Consider the following 12,639-nt stretch of genomic DNA (forward strand, 5'->3'; position numbering starts at 1 on the left):
GGAGCAGGACAGCCAGAGGTACAGGAGGCTAAAGTGTTCAAGGCAACGCCCTGGTCAGTGTGACTCAGTTGGTTGGACATCACCTCATGCACCAAAGTGTCGTGGATTCGATTCCCTGTCAGGACACATACCCAGGTTTCAGGTTTGATCTGAGTTCATTCCCCAGTCAGGGTGTGTACAGGAGGCAATCGATCGACGTTTCTCTCTCGCATAGATATTTCTCTGTCTCTCTTTCCCTCTCCCTCTTCTCTCTCTAAAATCAATAAAAACATACCCCCCAGTGAGGATTTTAATAATAATAATAATAATAATAATAATAATAATAATAAAGTGTTCAAGCGAAGAACTCCCATGTGCAGGGACAGCTGCTCAAGATGCAGGCCCTGCTCCAGGCTCCAGGAGAAGGTGGTGAGGTCTAGAGGAGAATGGTGGTCTTGAGAAGGGGCCGCCAAATAACAGCTTTGGGCTTTGGGCTTTGGGTGGGGAAATCTTTGGAGGGCAGAGCAGGTATGGCCCTCATGACCTCCTTCCCAACACCCTCACTGCAACTCCCCTTTGACTGCCTGTGTGTCTAGCACTTCCGGGGGCCCCTTTATCCCTGCAGCCCCACTATCCTCAGCTCTCACCACAGGGCCCAAATTTCCCCAGACGCATGGTTCTTGCAGACACATTGGGCAGTTGCAGGTCCAGGCCTCAGAGCCCTGGCTCATCAGCTGCTCTGGAGACTGTACCTTTCATCTGTACTGTGGAGGTGGTCAGAGACTCTGTCCCTTCAGAATAACTGGAGGACACCTCTGGGCACAGACTTAGGGAGCAACACAGGGTCCCTTACCATTTCCTGGTCAATAATACTTTGCCCTCCTTGAATATATGCAAGGAAGGACCCACTCTTTCCTTCTGTATGTCTCCCATAGACTCAGAATCAGTTCAATGGCCAATGGAGAGAATAGAAGCCAACCTCAATTTGTGGTGGGCAAGGGGCAGGGCCCAAGAGTGATAAAACTACCCCAGCCTTTCTTCCTCACTGTCAAGGTATAAGCTCTGTGAAATCCCACCTGGCCTGCTCTCTATCCCCCCAGCATCACATACCCCAAGCCCCTAAGGTCTCTCAGTGGCAACACCAAGGCAGGTCACTTGTCAGCTGGCAGGGGTTGGCTGATCATAGAAGGGTGGGAAGGCACTTCCCTTGCCCTGGAGTCCTGCACTGAGCTCCTGGCAGGGGCATCTGACCTCACTCCCAGGCCATTCTGTGGCCAGTTGGTCTCTGGAACTGCACACATGACTTCCCTGAGCATTAGGGGACCCTGAGCCTCCACAATGCTGCCAGGGAACCAAGGGCCTCCAATCCTATCTGTTGTCCCTCCCCCTAACTTCAACATTTAACCCAATTGTTGCTGGGGGATCCCAGAGTTTCCTGGGGACCCAAACATCCATTGTTCCTGCCACCTACACCGTCCAGCCCAGAGGACTTCACAACCTTACCATACCCCAATGTTGACTTGGAGTCCCAGGCCAGTGTTGTTCCCCAACCGAGTTCCCAGCAGACCCTTCTTTCAATTGCTCACAACAGAGATGAATCTCTGATGTAACATTCAATGAATTTTATTGAAGAGAAATGTTTACTCAAACCATTGAGGAAAGGGAATGACGACATAGAGAGGAGCTTCTAACAGGCTACTAGAAGCTCATAAGGCAGACCCCCGTCCTGGAGTTTCTGACCAGGTGCCTCAGCTGTTTCCCATGTCCTGGCCCCCCCACCATAGTCCCCCTCCCTGAGGGCCACTTAATTGGACTTTGGAGGACTATGGACACTGGCGAGGTCCACTTACTACAGGGCTCCCCTCCATCTCAGGATAACATGCTAGAGCCTGGCCCTGCCGAGTGGCCTGCACAGGACAGACATAGGACACTGGAAAACACAGCAGGGGACACTCCACCAAGCTGAGGAAACTTAGTCACAAGGGAACAACAGGGTGGCACATCAGAGCAGTCCCCATGGAGCCTCCAGCAGCTGCCTTCTGTCCTTCTTCCTTCCTGAGGTCACTGGGTGAGTGCTAGCAGTGCCCTTGCCCATTCTTCTCGTAGCTTGGGGTCTCTGTGGTGGGGAACTACTCAGAGAAGCACACACACATCTCTACAAGAACAAGCAGCGGTTGGCCTAAATCTATACTGAGAAAGCAGAGGTTGAGCTCACAACACTGGACAATAGCTGAGAGAACCTTGGCTGGCAGTGGGGCTCACAGCACGTATTGGGGCTGAGAGGTGGCTGCCCCGGTAGGTAGGCGAGGACAGCCACCGGGTTCACACACACCTGGTAGTTTTGCACAGGAACCACGGCTAATGTGGGGGGGGGGGGCGGGGGGGCAGTCAGTGATTACTTGACATGAGGGTCAGTATGGGGCCTACAGAGAAATGGACAGAGGATAAGGGTCCCAGAGACTGACACCCTTGAGATGGCTCCTAAAGTCTCTCAGTCCAGTACACGTGGCAGATATATTCAGGTGCCCCTCACGTGGGCTGGGACTGGTTGCTCAGGGGTGCTCCCAGGGTGGCTGCCTGAGTGAGTAAGGTTTGGGGCTGGATGTGGTGAAACTATGAGGGGGCACCTCTCCCCCTCCCATTGGTGTCACACATGGTCATATTGGTCACTTGAAAGGGCTGATGGCGGTGATCAGGGCCCCTTGAGAATAGCAGGGGGCCCAGCAGCTTGGTTTGGGCTGGGCAGACTCTTCCCTAGGCCCTGCTCCCCATGTGGGGTGAAGTGGCTGCCCTGGCCTGGCCTTCCCCTGCCTCCAGGGCTCTGTTGCCTGAGAGGACAAGAGGCCACTGGGTCTTCCAAACCTATTTGCCCAAGGAAGGCTCAGAGGAACTCATCTCCCCAGCCCCATCCTTACTTCCTGACTCCTCCAGGATGGGCATGAGCCCCTCCTCTTGGGGCTCCTCAGCCCCCTCGTCTCCTTCCTGGGCCAGGACCTCTAGATCACTGCCAGGACCTCCTAGGCCCACCCCAAAAGCACTGTCCATGTGGGCAGGGGAGGGTATTACCTGACCTAGACCTGCGGGAGTCAGAGCATTTCCACTTCTCTAAGCAGTAGGGAAGGCCTTGGTGGTCTCCTCAGGGGCAGGACCTGCCCCGGTGGCATCACGGGTTTCAGGAGCAACCTCATCAGGATTGGCAGTGGCAGGACGCACCTCAGTGGCCGCTGCATTGGCCTGAGCAACCTCGGCACTGTCTTGCTCAGAAAGGGCAGCCTGAGCAGCATCTTCATGGGCTGGGACGGCCTGGGCAGTATCTTCATGAGCTGGGACGGCCTGGGCAGCATCTTCATGGGCTGGAACGGTCTGGGTAGCAGCCAGGTCTCATGTCCACACAGACTCCTTCTTCCACTTGAAACTGCTGGCTCATAGTTGGAGTGGCCTCCCACGCCTCTGACTCCCTAATGAGCCGAAGCATCCCCAGGAAGCCAGGAGGTCTCCTCTCCAGCCGCATCCTCCTCAGCTTGTTCCAGAAAGTCTCGTTGGGGCGGGCCCGCATCAGCACCTGCCGAGCACGCATCTGGTCTGCCGTGGAGGGTTGGATGGCCCCCTTCTCCATGGCTGCCTGCAGCAGGCCTTCCAGGCGCATCACGTAGGCAAAGAGTGTCTCCTGGGGCCGCTGGGCACAAGTCATGAACTTCAGCCGCGCGGTAGTTCGGGTGTCCTTGTTCCCAAACACCTGAATCAGTGTGGCCAGGCAGTCCTGAGCAGCGATGTCGGGATTTTCATCCAGGAGGCCGCTCACAAGATCCAGTGCAGGGCCATGCAAGCTCTCCACCAGCCTCCTCCTCCTCTCCCTTTCCGATATGTGGCGCCACAGGTACAGCATGTCGTTGGCATGGTCCAGCCAGCTCTCAGAGGACTCCTCATGGCCTGGCTCTTCTATCCCAGAAAAGGCTCTCAGTTCCTGGTAGGCCATAATTTCCAGCACAGGCTTCAGGGCCTGATTCCATTGCTGGATCCAGGATTCTTCCTCAGTTGCAGCTCCTGTCTCATTTGCTGTTCCTGGCTCACCTGTAGCTCCTGTCTTACCTGATGGTCCTTCCTCACCTGGAGCTTCTAACATATCTTCAGGTTCTGCCTCACCTGCTGTTTTTGCCTCACCAGCAGCTCCTGCTCTACCTGCAGCTTGTTCCTCACCTGCAATTCCTGCCACATCTGTAGCTCCTTCCTCACCTGCAGCTCCTGCTTCATCTGCAATTTCCTTCTCACCTGGACCTCCTGCTTCACCTGCAGATCTTGTGACATCTGCAGCTCATGCCACATCTGCAGTTCCCACCTCACCTGCAGGTGCTGCCTCACTTGCAGTGCCTGCCACACATGCAGCTCCTTCCTCACATGGGGCTCCTGGCTCACCTGCAAATCCTGCAACATTCTTGGTTCCTGCCACATCTGGAGTTTCCTCCTCACCTGCAGCTCCTGCCTCACCTGGAGCTCTTGCCTCACCTGCAGCTCCTGCCTCACCTATACCTCCAGAAACACCTGCAGCTTCTTCCTCACCTGGAGTTTCTACCACATGTTCAGCTGCGGCCTCACCTGCAGTTCCTGACACATCTGCAGCTCCCTCCTCACCTGCAGCTCCTGCCTCACCTGCAACTCCCTTCTCACCTGGGGCCCCTGACTCATCTGCAGGTCCTATTGTATCTGGAGAACTTATCACATTGGGGGTTCCCGTTTCACCTGCAAATCTTGCCTCACCTGGAACTCCTGCCATATCTTCAACTCCTTCCTCACTTGCAGTTGCTGCCACATCTGCAACTCCCTTCTCACCTGGGACTCCTGTCCCACCTGCAGCTTCCTCATCTGCAGCTCCTGCCTCACCTGCCCTGCCAGCCACTGCTTGCTTCTGGGTCTGTGCAGGAAAATTGGGTCTATCCTGTGACTCAGAATCAGGGGCCTGGGGCAGGAAGACCACAGTCCAGGTGCCTTGCTTGCTTGGTATTTGCTGAGGTATCACACTTTGATTTAAATTGTCATCAAACTCTACCAAGGCGACTCTGGACCCAAGCTCCTTTCTGAAGACCTTGCCCAGCACTCGGTACCTGCCCAGGGGCCACAGGGCAGCCTGCATAATATCCTGGAACTCTTGGTACTTACAGTAGTCTGGGATGCCCAGGATGAGCAGGGAGCCCTGCGCATTCACGCCCATCCAACTGCACCAGTCCCGCAGCATCATTGGTGCCATCACCCAGACCAGGGCGGAGCAGTCGAGATTCAAAAAGGATGTGCAGACTGTCGCAGGCTCTGCTGAGGCGGCCTGAGAGTGCAAAGGGGGGAGAGGGACATTGGTGCCACACAGCCCACCCCACCGCCCAGGGGAGGCCTAGAGCGCCACCCTGCCCAGTGCCCACCCCCACCCCCTACCGCCGCGGAATCCCCCACTGCACCCCTCACCTCCACAGGGAGGAGACCCCCTTTGACCTTCCTGCCTGGGCAGCGATATGGCCCCTACCCTGGGCACTGGCCTTCGGTAATTCTGGGGTGTGGCCCCAGGGAAACCCCTAGTCACCTGGTGACTCTCTCGGCCTCTGCAGGTGCTGCCGTGCAGGGAAATGCCACCTGTGGGGTGCGGAGCTGATTGCAGAGGCACCACAGAACCCTGGAGCCCGAGAGTCAGAAAAATGAGGCCTAAGGCTGCGCAGTCCAGGGGTGTCCCAGGTAGCTGCCTCGGAGTTAAAGCCAGGCTGGCTTCCCAGGGCTCCCAGAAGCCCTAGATAGATGAGAGAGAAAGATCTCTGTGTCTGGATGCAGGGCAGGTGACTGGATCAGGAGAGCATGTGAGGAGGCGTCAGTGTTGCCCTGGCAATGAGGTCTGCTTGACAAGGGCTTCATGTGGCAAGGCCTGAAGCCTCCAGAAGCAACAGGCACATCCATTGGCCCTCCAGCCACAAAATGGCCTCCATCAATAACTATAGCAAATATGGAGGGTGCAATAGGGACTGGAAAGTGGAGGCATGGGGCAGAGGAACTTAAGAGCAGGCCCTCAGTGCTCCTCTGCACTCACAGCCTGCCCTGGTTAAACCTGGAATCTCCACAAGAGACATAGATTAGCTGTTCCCATGCCAGAATCCTCATACCTCTTTACACTGTGAGACCAGCTCTTGACCAGGCATGCAGCTGTGAGTTTTGTGTCAGGTGAACAGAGTCTATACAAGTCACTGAACATCTGTACCCTGCATCTGTAAATAGGCAATAGAAAAACTTTCCTTACTATATATGTTGCTGGATTTGATTGGCTGATAGTTAAAGATTTTTGCTACACTGTTCATGAGGGATATTTTCCTGTGATTTTCTTTTCATAACTTTATCAAGATTTAGTGCCAGGTTTATCCTAGCTTCACAAAATGAATTGGGAATTGTTCCCTGCTCCTCTATTTCCTGAAAGTGTGTAAGACTGGCGATTTTCATTCCTTAAATATTTGCTAGAATTCACCCATGAAATCATCTGGGCTTGGACTGTTCTTTTGTTGTGGTTGTTTTGTTTTTAGGAAAGTTTTTTTATAGTAAATTAAATTCATGTATAAGAAATAGGGCTATTCCTATTTTATATTTAACCTGTTGTCAGTTTCGATAAATTGTTTTATTATTAAGGAATTTTATTTCATTTATCAAAATTATTGGCATAAAGATGCCCATAATAGTCCTTCCTTATTCTTTGAATACCTGCATGATCTATAGTGATATCCCTCTTTCATTCTTTTTTCCCTCTTTATTCTTGATATTGATGATTTGTGTACTTGCTCTCCTTGATTAGTTTTGCTGGGGGTTATATATTTCATTGTTCTTCTAAAAATGCATGGCTTTGTTCATTTTCTCCATAGTTCATTTACTATTTCACTTAGTTCTGCTCTTATCTCTCTTATGTCTTTTTTCTACTTATTTTGGATTTACTTTGCTTTTCTTTTTCTATCATCTTTAGATGCAATATTGGGGCATTGATTTTATGCCTTTCTTCTTTTCTAATGTGATTTAAAGCAATAAATCTTCCTCTAATCACTTCTTTGGCTGCCTCTCACTAATTTTGATGTTTTATTTTTATTATCATTCAATTTCAAATACTAAGTTCCTTTGTGTTTTCTTCTTTGACCCATAGGTTTTCTTAGAAGTGTGATGTTGAATTTCCAAATATTTGGGGATATATTATTGTTATTAATTTGTAATGGAACTCCACTGTAGACTCAGGTAACTTATTATGTAAACTTTCACTTTTTCTAAATGTGTTGGCCCAGTGTTTGATCTATCCAGATGAATGCCCTTGTAAAGAATCTATCATCTGCAGTTGCTGGCTATAGTGTTCTGAAAATATCAATGAAGTAAAGGTGGTTGATAATGTCATACAGACCTTCTATATATTTACTGATTTCTTGTCTGATTATATCAACTGCTGAGGCAAGGGTGTTAAAATCTCCAGCTATAATTGTGTAAATATCTATTTCTCCCTTTATTCTGTCAATTTTTATTTCATATAGCTTGAAATTCTGTTACTGAGTGCATATACATTTATGTGTTCCTGATTAGTAGGGAGTTAACTAAACTAAGACTCCTGACTCGGTCTCCCCCATATTAGGCACCAACTAAAATTTCTGCTCAGTTCTTTTCTTGGAGTGCATACCCAGCCAAGGGGTCACCAGAGATTTGGGAGAGCGTATATGCCAAGTGTGGGTTCCCTGTCTCTGGTTCTCTCCTCTCCAGGATATTTCCTCTTGCTTTCCTCTGCCATGGTCACCCTGTACTCTGCCCTCTGGGTCTCTGGGTTTTAGGCACCCAGCATGGCATCCTCTGTTGCCCACCCTGACACATGAACAAATATGCAAGCAGGAAACTCAAATTCTACCAATTGTTTAAGGGAGAAATAATGCCAACACTATACAAACTCTTCCAGAAAAGTGAGGAGGAAAGACTACTTCCAACTGAATCAATGAGGTCAGTATTACCTTCATATCAAATCCATACAAAGACATTTATATGAAAAGAAAACTATAGACTGATATGTTTCATGAACATACATGCACAAATTCTAAACAATTTTAGCAAATTGAGTTTGACAAGATCCAAAAATGATAACATGACATGACTAAGTAGTTTTATCATGAGAATGCAAGGTTCATTTAAACATTTGAAAATGCATCAATGTAATTCAGCATATTCACAAACTAAAAATAAAACCCCTCTAATCTATATCTTAGTTCATTTGTGCTGGTATAACAAAATATCACAGACTGGACTGGCTTATAAAGAATAGAAATTGATTTCTCAGTTCTGGAGGCTGGAAGTTCAAGATCAAGGTGCCAGTATGGTTGAGTTCTGGTGAAGGCCTGCTTCCTGATTTATACCCAGCACCTTTCTGCTGTGTCCTCACATGGTGAAGAGGTGAGGCATCTCTGGAGCCTCTTTATAAGAGCATTAATCCCACTGAGACCTAATTACTTCCCAAAGACCCCATCTCCTAATGCCTTTAAGGGTTAGGACGTCAACATACAAATTTTGAGGAGGGACACACTCAGATAGTAGCAATCCCCTCAATAGATGTAGAAAAAGCATTTGACAGAATCTGACATCCATTCCTGATTATTTTTAAAATCACAGAAAACTAGGAATAGAAAAGAACTTCCTCAATCTGATAAAAAGACATCTATAAAAAACCTACAACTAACATTATCCTTAGTAGTGAAAGACTGAGTGCTTTCCCCCACAAATCAAAATAAGACAGGGATGTCACTCTTTCACCTTGTATTCAACATTGTATTGGAGGTTCAAGTCTGGGAAATTAGGCAAAGAAAAGAAACATCACGCAGATCAGAAAGGAAGAAGTAAACTGTCTTTATTCACAAATTACAGGATTATTTATGTAGAAAATACATTGGAATCTACAGAACAGCTACTAGTACTAATATACGAGTTTAGCAGGTTGCAGGATTTAAGACCCACATACAAAAATCAATTGCATCTCTATATACTAGAAGTGAATAATCCTAGATATTAAAAGATTTAAAAACAATAACACTTACAATAGCATAAAATATGCAACACTTAGGCATAGATCTGACAAAAGATATGAAAGATTTATACATTGAAAACTACAAAACATTGCTGAGAGAAATTAAAGAACAAAAGAAATGTAGAGAGAGAGACCTCATTCATGAGTCAAAAGTCTCAATATTGTTAAGATGTCAATTCTTCCCAAACTGACCTACAGAATTTAATCCAGTCCCACTCAAAATCCAATCAGATATTTTTTTCTGGAAACTAAGATGATTCTAAAATTTATATGGGAATGAAAAAAACCTAGACTGGTTAAAACAATGCTGAAAATAACAAAAGTTGTAGAACTTACACTATCGTCTTATTTCAACAATTATTTTTAAACTACAGTAATTAAAACTGCATGTTATTGGTGTAAAGATAGACAATACATCAAAAGAATGGCATAGAATCCTGAATCCACACATTTATGGACAACTGATCTTTGACAAAGGCACAGAACAGTACAGTGGAGAAAGATAGTCTTTTCAACAAATGATTCTGGAATAACTGGATATCCACATGCACAAAAGTGAACTTTGACCCATATCTTGCACTACATACAAAAATTGACTCAAAATGGATCAGAAATCTAAATAAATATAAAACTTAAAACCATAAAACTTCTAAAAGGAATTAAGATCCTTGTGACCTTTACTTAGACAAAGATGTCTTAGGTATGGGACCAAAAATATACTCCATAAAAGAACAGCTTGATCAATTTAGCTTCATCAAAACTTAGAATTTCTGTTCTTCAAAAGACACTGCTAAGAGATAAAAAGACATGCCACAGGACAGGGTGGAATGGGTCATTGGGGAGAAAAGGGGGCATCTGTAATATTTTAAACAAAAATAAAATTAAAAAAAAAAAAGACATGCCACAGACTGGGAGAAAATGCTTGCAAAGCATATACCTGACAAAAGACTTGTATCTAGAATATATAAAGAGTTCTTACAACTTAAAAAGTCAAACAACTCAATAATAATAAAATGGGCAAAAGGTATAAGCAAGACACTTCACCAAAAAAGATATACAGATAGTTAATGAGGATATGAAAACATGCTCAACATCACTAGCTAAGGAACTCCAGTTTAAAATCATAATGAGATTACACTACAAACCTATGGTTAAAATAAGAAAGCCTGACCATACCAAGTCTTGACAAAAATGTGGAACAACTGGAACTCTCTTACACTGCTGGTGGGAATGTAAAATGGTGCAACCACTTTGTAAAACAGTTTGGTAGTTTTTTAAAAAGCTAAACATACCTCTATTATATTATCAGCCATACTACTCCTCAGCACTTACCCAAGATAAAAGGCAATATATGTCCATATAAAGGCTTGTACACAAGTTTTATAGCAGCTTTATTCATAGTTGCTCCAAACTGGAAACATCCCAAATGCCCATCAACCAATGAATGGATAAACCCATTACAGTACATTGATGCAATGAAATATTATTCAGCAATAGAAATGAATGAGCTGAGAATAATGGATATGTTTATTGCCTTGATTGTGATCATGGTTTCATGTCAAACCTTACCAGATTTTACAGTTTAAACATGTCCAGGTTGTCATATGTCAAATATACTTCAAAAGATCTGTTTCTCAAACAAATCCACCTACAAGTAAATAATAAAAAGACAAACAATCCTATAAAAGTGGCCAAGCTTTTGAATAGACACTTTAGAAATGGCCAGTAAGCACATAAAAACATCATGCTCAACATAATTAGTCATCAGGGAGATGAGAATTCAAATCAGAATTAGTTACCATTTCGAACCCACATAAATGGCTAAAAATAAAGGCTGACAACCCCAAATGTTGAGGAGGACTGGAATAAAAGGAACCCTCATACATTTCTGATGGGAACATAATTGCACAGCTACTTTGGAGATTATTCTGGCAGTTTCTTATACAACAACTATCCTATGACATGGCAATTCTTTTTCTAGGTATTTACCCAAGTAAAATGAAAGCATAGGTCTACATGAACTTGTACACAAATGATCATAGTAGTTTTATTTATAGTAGTCCAAATTGGAAACAGCCCAGATCATAAAGTAGTGAGTGAATAAACCAACTCGGATATATCCAGACAATGGAATACTACTCAGTAATGAAAGGAAAGAAGCAATAACATTCAACAATATAGATAAATCTAAAAATCATCATAATGAATGAAAGAATCCAGACACAAAATAGTACATACTATATGATTCCATTCATACGGAGTTCTCAAATAGAAAAAAGTAATCTGTGGTGGGAAAAAATTAGAATAGTGGTTGCCTTTGTATATGCCTTTGTGGTGGGGACTGACTGGGAATAGACACAAGGGAAATTTCTGGGGTGTTGATAGTGTTCTGTATTTTGACAGGAGCTTGGAGTGCATATTTGTCAAAAGTCACTGCATGGTGCACTTAAAATGTGTGTTTCACTGTATGAACTTTTACCTCCAAAAAAGAACAGTAAGCAGGTATTGATTTGTAGCTAATGCTGTGTATGTTGAAGTGTTTAGGGGTGAAGTGTACTGATTGATGTCTGCAACCTACTTTGAAATGGCTCAGTAACATAAGGATGACCATGCAATCAAGCAAGTAGAGCATAATGGTACATGGGTACAAATCTTTCAATTGAGCTGTATGTTGTAAAGTTTTCATAATAAAATGTGGAGGGGAAATTTTTAAAAAGTTATTAGCATCTAATGAATACAATTGTTATGAGAATATTTAAGAAGTTGGTAATCATTTAACTAATCATTATTAATAAAGCATTAAATGCTTATTAATTAAAAAATGAAGAAAAAAGTTAGACCATGTCCTTCAGGCTCAATTTCAGTGCCCAGCATCACCCTTCCAGCATGAGTCTTCTTTCCCTTGGCTTACTTACGGCACTCCACCATTTTCCTTTTGATCCTGGAACATGTCCAATTTGCTGTTCCTTCTACCTGTGGACACTCTTCCTGTCTTCAACAACCTTCACATGGTTGCGTCCTTGTCATTCAAGCCTCATCTCAACCGTAGCCTCACCTAAGTCCCCCAAGCCATCATTCCCAAACATCACCCTAATTGATGTTCTTCACAATTCTGATAACTCTTAAGTGTTGTATGTTGATCCTTGTTGATTACCGTCTTCCTTTCGAAACTGGCATCTTCAGAAAGGCATCCACCGGCTTAGCACACTGCCGGGCTGCTGCAGTTTCCTAGATTTTGGTAGACTGGTAGCAAATTCATTTGTAACTATCTGTCACTACTTGCAGCACCCCAGATCCAAGAATCCTGTTCTTTTCCTTTACAGCATAACCTGCTATTTTGAAATTAATTCAAGTGCGTTTCTCTTCCACCCCTACCTTCCCCGCCCCCCGCAAGTGTGCGCCCACACACAGATACGTTCACAGGAGCTCTTAAGGGCAGGGATGTGGCCTGGTTTTGCTCACAGATGTATTCTCAGTGCCTGGCGCAGCCAGGGCTCACATCTTTAATGAATCAGTGAGGCACTTTGACCCCTCCACTGGGGCCTGACTTCGCTCTACTTCACCCGAGGTTCTCCTCTCGCCACCCTCACCTCGGTCCAGAAGGC

The 12,639-nt window shown here is 45.5% G+C and overlaps 1 protein-coding gene across 1 annotated transcript; it reads right to left on the reverse strand.

Moving 5' to 3' along the window:
- Positions 1-2,841: 2,841 nt before the first annotated feature.
- Positions 2,842-5,221, reverse strand: PNMA6F (PNMA family member 6F). The gene is made up of 7 exons (XM_087813381.1): positions 4,858-5,221; positions 4,573-4,644; positions 4,447-4,536; positions 4,141-4,266; positions 3,389-4,068; positions 3,129-3,342; positions 2,842-2,996 (listed from the first exon to the last, which is right to left on the reverse strand). Exons 1-7 carry the CDS (start codon positions 5,219-5,221, stop codon positions 2,842-2,844), a joined length of 1,701 nt encoding a protein of 566 aa, XP_087669507.1.
- Positions 5,222-12,639: the final 7,418 nt, after the last annotated feature.

The sequence above is a fragment of the Miniopterus natalensis genome, chromosome X, assembly GCF_054644295.1.
Source record: "Miniopterus natalensis isolate mMinNat1 chromosome X, mMinNat1.hap1, whole genome shotgun sequence".
Lineage (NCBI taxonomy): Eukaryota > Metazoa > Chordata > Mammalia > Chiroptera > Miniopteridae > Miniopterus > Miniopterus natalensis.

Excerpts from the sequence above, each read along its gene's own strand:
- PNMA6F (XM_087813381.1), bottom strand. The coding sequence starts at position 5,221 with ATGGCACCAATGATGCTGCGGGACTGGTGCAGTTGGATGGGCGTGAAT. Across the intron at positions 4,537-4,572 it reads AGATGTGTCAGGAACTGCAG|GTGAGGAAGAAGCTGCAGGT; the intron begins GTGAGGCCGCAG and ends TAGAAACTCCAG. Across the intron at positions 4,267-4,446 it reads AGGTGAGGCAGGAGCTGCAG|GTGAAGCAGGAGGTCCAGGT; the intron begins GTGAGGAGGAAA and ends CAAGATCTGCAG.